We start from the raw sequence: 8,496 nt of genomic DNA on the forward strand, positions 1-8,496 counted from the left end.
ATTTTAGCTTGCTAGCCTGAATGCATTAATTAATAAAACCTAGAGGAGCACCAAGCAATTCAGTATAGCACACTATTTTGCCAGTTTAATCTGATTTTTTTAATTGTAGTAAAGCTTAAAATGTGACAAATATGCAAAACTACAGGAACACATACTGCCACACTGGCAGCATGGAGTTGTGCCAAGACATTTCTTCTCTCCTCTCCTTGAGTTTTCAGAACAGATATCAATCTGAGTGTCACAAACAAGAACAATTCTTCCCAGCTGCTGGAAAGAAGCACGAAAGAACCTGCTGCTTCTTAATATCAGTCAGGGTTGTCTGAACTCTGCAAACATGAGGGAACAGCCTAACTACCAAAGCAAAAGGGACAGAAGTGTCAGGCCTGTAGCATACCATCCAAAATGATTAGATATAAGAATTTGTGGAAGAATTGTCTCTTTTGGAGATCATTTTGGGTTCACACCATGTGCTACCGAAAGCTTTATCTCAAGGAAAGCAATTCTAGCTCTTGCAACTTGTTCTTTTCTATATATTTACACTTTTTCTATAAAACCAATACATGCTTGAGCTAGTAAAATCTATGGTTCAGCTTTATATTCAAGAGACATTACTGTTGAAATCAATGAACAGTTTATCTTGGTATGAGTATCTCATGATAGGTTTCTTGAGCTCAGGTGGTTTGACACAGAAACTTTCTAAACTCATTACCATGGTTTTTAATCTCTTTTAGGGGCAAAGAATGAAAACTGCTACCAATAAAGAGCTTTTTTTTTATTTCCATGTGAAATGTCAGTCATTTCTGCTACTTCATTAACAGGCACTAAAAACTTAGGGATTGGGTCAGTTACCAGAACACAGGTACCACATGAGATGCCTTAGGGTATCTTGTTTGCCATCCAAGTCTGTGGTGAGGTGACAGATTTCTTAATGAGACAGTTATGGGTCTAACTGTTTCAGTCAGTAGAGGCACACTGAAGGACAACGTAGGCAACAAGCCCAAGATAAAAGCTGAAGCAGGTGGTTTCCTTAGGGAGGAGAACAGACTCCCACCTCAGCATTGCTTTGACATAAGTAGGCATAAGGATTATGATTATGCTGCCACCTGTGTGTGCCTAGAGTTTGTCTTAATTGTATATGAACATGTATGGTTTAATCAACTTTTTTTTCAGTTATATTGTTTGCTTATCCAAGGAGAAAGGATACTAACTACCTATAAGGAATAGTTCAATTTAATAAAATATGCTTGGTCATGATTATGACTAAGATAGACAGGTTGTGAACTGAAGATCAATTTCCTCAGCTGAAAACCCAGTCAGAGTGCCAATTACACAAAGGGGAAAGATCACAAGACTGGAGTACTCACTTGATCCTTCAGTGATTGTGCTGTTTATGGAGCTTCCTCCAGTTGAACTGCATTTTTTGCTGTCTTTGAACTGTTTCCGTCTTCTGGCCCACTGGTCTATTGCATCCTCCTGGGAACTGTCACTTGCTCTAGTGTCCTTCTTCAAAGGTAGCTTTCTGGTTTTATTCATTTCTGATTTTAAGTCTAAATTAAGTCACACATTGTGAGGAATGTGTGAGACAACTTCTACAAGTAATTATAGTGTTTAATATTTACACATTCGAAATTCAAGAGTAATCTAACCAAACATACAAATGAAAATATCAAAAAATACTGAAAATATTCATAAAGTATATATTTTAGACTAACTGAGACCTTCATGCAGAGAAAAGTAAAGTCATCTGTAGTTAAATACCTACACAGCCTTTGTGTGTCACCATTTTAACGCAAAAATGTGTAAACTGCCCATGGATTTTATTTAAAGTGCTCATGCATTTTTAAATGGTCAGTATGTAGATATATATATATATACTCCTATTTGAACACTAATAATCTTGAAAGACACACATGAAGATAAGAGGAGGATATACCCTTCTATTTTAGGTTTCTTTCTAGGTAAAACAGAATAAATTTATTTTTGTATTACTATTTCGCCTAAAAAAGTATTTGGAAAACAGACTTTGTGTTATATTCTCTTCTGAAAATGCAACTGTAGCCACGGGCAAGGGCAGACAGGGAGAAAGCGAGCCCAGCCTTAACAGGCTCCCTGAAGGATTGTGTCCGTGCTCTCACGTCTCTATAGCCTCTGTCTGGCTTCACTAGATCTCCCTCAGAGATCCAAGAACAGAGCCAGGGCATTCCAGGGCACTATTTCCAGACTGTTGCTGAAAGTCAGGAAGCCTATCTCTTGTAGTGCCCTTTGCATGAGGGTCATGTTATCCCCCCCGATAACAGTGAAGTCCTCACAACACCAGCAGACTTCTAGATTGCCAGGGCTCCTCTCCTCCGTTCTGTTTGCCACAGTTGCATCTGTTTTTCTCCTCTGTTGTAGATATCACTCTTTGATGAAAAACACCACATTTCCTTTCCTGTGTCACTAGATTACTAAGCTCAGGAAGTCCCACATTGCCCTTTGTTCCCCTTGTCTTGACAAAGTAGGCTGGCAATCCTAAACCACAAGTGGATTTTGATTCCTATTAAAGAGTTTTAAAACTTTAAATGCTTATACTGCCTACAGGATGTACACGTTTATTTATTTGACGTAAGACCTCCACAGCATTGCTAGGAATAACACAGAAGGAAAATTAAAATACAACCCTAGACCAAAAGAGGGCCAAAGTTACAGACCAGGTACAAGTAGATAATTCTTAGTAAGGGTCAAAAGTGGAAGAGGAGAGAATAAAATAAAAATGCAAGAAATAGATACACCTCACTTCTGTGCTATGTGTTCAACTGTTTAGGTCTAATGTATAATGTCAAGGTTTTTGACATGTTTATTTCCTTTGGTATCTTCATTCTGTACTTTGTTCTATAGAGATTTCCATTTAATAAATTATTTATTTTATATATTGATACTGAGATATTGATCTATATAGCAATATGCACCTACATACCATATCTATATAGTTTATATAGACTTCAGATATTTTAAAATTTCCGTTATCAATGCCAAACAAGACAACCACGGAGGTCATACCAGTATTTTTTGCAGATATTGTGAACTAAAAAGATTTTTAAAAAGCTTCTGATGCTTTTAACTAAGATTCTTTAAGACATTTTCCCATAATGAGAAAATACATATTTTTCAACAGTATAAACCTCTTACCCTCCAAATGTGCTGGAAACATTCTCTTCTGGACAGGACAACCTGAGGTATATTTGCATATAACCTGATTAATATTAAAGGTTAAAACTAAAGTGGTTGGAGTGATATTTCAAAAAGAGATATGCATATATTTGTTGTACATATTCATAATGTAAAAAGCCCCTACTGTAGTGTGCAAGGTCCCTCTATGGCTTAACAGCTTTATGATCCAAAACACTAACTTTAAATGACCAGTTATGGATATGGGTAGATGGGTTATAGAAGGGAAGACAAGAAATTTTGTAAAATATTAGCTATTGAAAATAAATCTTTTTTTGCAGGCAGATTTTTTAAGTATATAAAGAGAGGAGAAAAGAAGGTTAAAGGATCCCCTCTGGTCATTTCAAAGCATTTAAAGGTTCACCCAGAGTGAAGAATGAGATGTACTTAGAACTCAATATTTGTTTAGATCACATGTATTGAAAAACCAGATTTATGTGATTTTAAACACTGACTAGAGCTTTGCGTTCATGCCACATGGCAACTGCTTTTACTGCTCCTGTAGTGGTGTCTGCTTCTCTCAATACATGTATAGGATGAGTGGAATGTTTGATGTAGGAAACCTGCTTCTTGATCAAAGCTGCATTAAACTTTTTATTTTTTTTTTTTATTTAGGGTACTTGGCTCTACAAGATGGCTTCTAGGATCCTCAGCACATTAACTGCATATTACAACCACATGGCCAAGCATATCATACCATAATGATATTGTAAACTTCAAATAGACACATATTTTCCAAAAAACCACAGATGTCACAAAAGCTCTTAGGCAAAAGGTGTGTAAATGATATTAACTTCAAAAGTCTCGTAATACCTACCTTTCTGACTAATCTGTTTTACTGATGATAGGGTGATATCTGCATTGTCATAATAATTTTCTTTAATTTCAAAACCTTTCTCAATTTCTTCAGAGTTGGATTTGGGTAAGTGAGGATGTTGATGTGCTCCAGGCCCTCTCCTTAAGGTATCATCAGTTGACTGTTTACTGCAAAAGTTCTCTGACCTTTCCTTAACATTTGAATGTTCTGTGATATTCTCTTTCTTTTCTGTACATGCAGAAGATGTAGATAATACAGAAGCATCTGCTGAATCATGGCAATCAGATTCAACAAGGATATACTCACATAGGTCTTGTATCTCAGAAAAGTTTTCTGATTCTTTATTTATATCTTGCTCCTTGGGATCTAACCACAAGGATGACAGCACAGATTTTTCTGGTGTACTGCAGAATAAGTTAGACTCTTTTCTTACTGCAGAGCCAAAACATTCAGATGTCAATGTAGTATCATCTTGGATCAACCTTCCATCTAGTTTTCCATTTATCACTGCAGAGTCAGTTGGTACTGATCCTCTCTGTTTATTTGTTACCTCAGACTCTGCAGAGGGTGGGTGAACATTTAGCTCTAAGGCTGAAAGTTGTTTTGGGATGTTTTCTGTAGATGCATAATTAGCACTCTCCTTGTCATTAATGAATTCACCTGCAGGGCTTCTAGAATGTGAAGTGACCTGTACCAGCTGAGCTTTGTTTTGCCATTCCACATGCTTTTCTATATAGTTGTACTCTGGTGTCCCTTTATCTAAAGCTTCTTCAGTGGACTCAGAGTCTTCCTTCCACATGGCCAGATTACTCAGAGGCTCTTCACACCCATTTTCCTTTTTGTCATTTATAGTACCACTGGAATGAAGACTCTCCAATAATGTTTCTTCTGTTTCTTCACCTTGCCCTGCACAGTCTGCATAGTCATTCAGCAAACAAGTGCCATCTAAACTTTCTTCAGGCTCAGATGGATAAATGGTAACATTATGATCAAATGATGTGAAAGCATACTGATATGAAGACTTAAGACTTCTCAAATTTTTCAGTGGAGAAGTCAAGTCAGGGCACTTGCAAAACTCTGTTAGTGAGGAGGTCAAGTCAGGACATTTAGAAAGTTCTGTATATTTTGTATGAATATGTGAGTTCCTGTTATAGACATCCCCTGCTTTGGTCTCCTTATGCAATACTTTTAAGGATGGCAATGAATAAAAGCCAGAATCCCTTCTAGGGTCAATTGGTGATGGTACGTTGAGAGTAGTATCCGGGAAAGACTTACTTCTTACTGTTTTTTGTCCTGTGTCTCTTCGTTTGTCACATTTATTTCTTCCTTGACCTAACACATTGTTCTTACTGATACACTCCTTCTCATTGTTTGGGTTATGCAAAACATTAATAGCTACAAGACAATTTGTATTATTTATTTTTGACAAAATTATTTTGTCTTTTGAAAAATCTTCCTTTTCATTGGTGTGGTCTTCATAGTCCTCTTTGTTAAGTTTACAGAAAAAATTTTCTTTCCCCCAAATACTCAAGGCTGTAGAGAGGCTATCAGAGTCCTTTCTGCTATTAACAGGGTACAAAGACGCCCCCTCTGCAATTGTATCCAGATGCATTTTGTCACAGTCAGCAAATTCTTTAGGTGGAGGGAGAAGTGTACATCCATCTGGAAATGTATAATCTACTTTTTCATGAAAGCTAAAAGATGACTCACAATCTGTGTTACATGGTGCCTCTGTTACAGAATAATCTGTTTCACTCCAATACGTATCTTCATGTTCCTTGTCGAATGCTTTGCTCTGTGCCTGCTCACCAGCTTTGATGTTAACCTTCAGATTTTTCTTTCCACTGGTATATTGCACTTGAATTTCTTTTGCTTCAATGTTCATTTCCAAGGAGGCACTTCTGTTGATGGCAGTTTGAATTCTATGTTTAGAGGATCCCCTGTATTTCCCATTGTCTTCTGCTGAATGGTAAGTTGAAGGACACTGGTACTTTGAACATTTTGAACCTTGACTTTTCTGGTATTGTCTTTCATGACAACCTTTTTTGTTCTTAGAACTTTTCTTTTTTTCAGCCACAATGTTTGTTCCAGAATCAGATAAAGAAACATTCTTAATTTCTACTTTCAAATTAAAAGAGCCATATTTTACTTCTGCAGAAATTTTTCCAGTGGTCAAGGTAATGGACTCTGAAGAGTCTGGCTTGCCCCACAGTGTAATTTTTCCTTTGGATGAGCCCTCTGATTCACCAAAAGTTACTGTAGCTAGGATTTCATCTTGCTGAGGAGAAAACATTTTAGGAGGGCAGTTCTTTTTCTTCTTTCCTTCTTTTTCACTGTCTGATATGTTATCAAGATCTCTATCTTCAGAAGCTTCTGAGCTACTCTGATTCTTGTTTTCATGATCTTTGCCATCTTCACCAGTACTCTTTATATCCTGTGGCTCTGCAAAGTGAGTCAGAGCCTCATCTGCTTTATTTTCAAGGCTTCCTACACTTTGCTGGCATTTACAAATGGATGATAACTGTTCATCTAATTTAAAGCAAAGGAAAAGAAAAAACAATTTTTCCATGATTTGGTCAGCAGTATCATAAATGTGTGATTAACTTTGAGTTACTTTTCATAGAAAATACCTATTTTGTTTCTAAGATGTAGTGTATTTTACACAACATTAATTTAAAATTTCAATATTAACTTGTTTTATCTTAATTATTTGATAAGTAGTGTGAAATCAGATTGGCCATGTTAATTAAATCTGATTTGAGAAAATCAATATATTAGCAATTTTTTTAAAAATGAATTTTTGCATTTGTTAGGGTATAAGATATACTATTTGCATGTAGTAAGAACTACACTTTTAAATTTTATTACTCCTCCCATTATTTACTTAGTTCCTGTGAACACACTGGGAGAATCAATATCCTACTGCCTGCTTGCAGTTTGGGGTAAATTCTATGGAATGTGACTTTTATAATCCTTCTACACATGAGCAAACAAAGGGATTAATTAATATTATCACAATCACACTGCAGATCAGTGGCACATTGCAGGAGATGTGAGCCACAGTTCACAGGAAAGCAGAAGAAAGTTATGTTTTCTGGCTGTACTAGGCAAAATTTCATGGCATTCATACAATGACATAAAATTCTGTCTTGGTTGGGCTTTTTTTAGAATAGGTCATGTGCATTAGAGGGTAACTGTTTACAGTGACATCTACCTAAATAGGATTAGAACAAGCTATTAAACTAAGACAACATGGAGAAGTTTACACCAAGAATGATGAAATTTTGAGGCAATTAAACAATAACAATATATTTGGAAAGCCTTTGCCAGAAATAGCTAGGCTAGCAGCGTAACTAAAACAAAACAATAAGCCCCACCAAAACGCTACCTGTATGTAGCCACACTGGAGTGTAAATTATTTCCATTTGACAAACAGCTTTAGGCACAAACATGTGTTTCTGTCTTGATGAGTAAATAAAGAATAGCCATATATGATTTTGATGATTTTACTTCAAATTAAATATTTTTGTAAACTTACATTCTCTGGAATCAGAGCTCTTTCTGCCCTTGCAGCTTTTTCTTCTTTTTCTACTCATTTCTAAGAACCGAGGGCATCTGTGTTCCACTTTTCTGTGTGGGAGGGAAAACACTGGATAAAGAGAAAGCTTCTCAGGAATAACTTTGCTCTCTAACTTTCTAAATTGTCTCGTTTCCTGTGTAAGGACTGGTTATAATAAAAAATAGAAAATTTCTAGTGTAGGAACTAATGTGTCTATTTCTTCTCTTGGTTATTTAGAAACAAATTCTGAAGGTTTCCAAATAATAGCTTAAAATCAATAACTAATGGTCTCAGCTCTGGGGCCTGAACCAATACTCTTTAAAGTCTGTGGAAGAGCAGTGGTTGACCTTTTACAGTCTATGATTTTATCTGATTCTGATTTTTATGCATTCATTTTAAATTCAATTTCATTTATACACATAATGAAATACTTATTAATAATTTTTTCTTCTCTTGAGAAAATGTCAGACTTAATATAAGAGAATAAATGGCCTCTCCTAGGACTAATTGCATCATTGAGCTGCACGTAGAGCAAACCAAGACCAACCTTAGCCTCACAGTTTGGGTTGCCCCTTGAACCCAAACTGTCACCCAGGAGCTGAGCTTTGCATCCATGTCAGTCATTTTCTTGCAGCTGATCATTTAAGATTATCTCTCACTCAGGGGAGATGTTAAATTTATATTGAATCCAAGCAGAATAGCTTGAATTTACAACTGTAGGGCTTTATTTTTTTTTACAGTGTTGAAATATAATGAAAATGGTTCACTTTCAAAATTAAGTCAATGTGTTAGAATTTGCTTCTCTTTATTTATTACAAATATTTTGTATTCTATTCAAAATTATCTTGAAAAACAATTCATGTTCTTTGAAACAGGAAGTATTTGAACTGCTAATACATCATTGGCGTAGTCT

The 8,496-nt window shown here is 35.9% G+C and overlaps 1 protein-coding gene across 2 annotated transcripts in view; it reads right to left on the reverse strand.

The window, feature by feature from the left end:
* Positions 1–7,703, reverse strand: part of LOC108643434 — a 33,784-nt gene extending 26,081 nt beyond the window's left edge. For both annotated transcript variants that reach the window (XM_029963382.1, XM_029963381.1), the window contains exons 1-3: positions 7,563–7,703; positions 4,025–6,553; positions 1,365–1,547 (exon numbers count right to left, since the gene is read on the reverse strand). In XM_029963382.1, coding sequence (XP_029819242.1) covers positions 1,365–1,547; positions 4,025–6,553; positions 7,563–7,620 — 2,770 coding nt within the window. In that variant the 5' untranslated portion in view covers positions 7,621–7,703. The remainder of the gene's footprint in view (positions 1–1,364; positions 1,548–4,024; positions 6,554–7,562) is intronic.
* Between the last annotated feature and the right edge of the window lie 793 nt (positions 7,704–8,496).

The sequence above is a fragment of the Manacus vitellinus genome, unplaced genomic scaffold, assembly GCF_001715985.3.
Source record: "Manacus vitellinus isolate BGI_N305 unplaced genomic scaffold, ASM171598v3 scaffold_101_pilon, whole genome shotgun sequence".
NCBI classification, from domain to species: Eukaryota; Metazoa; Chordata; class Aves; order Passeriformes; family Pipridae; genus Manacus; species Manacus vitellinus.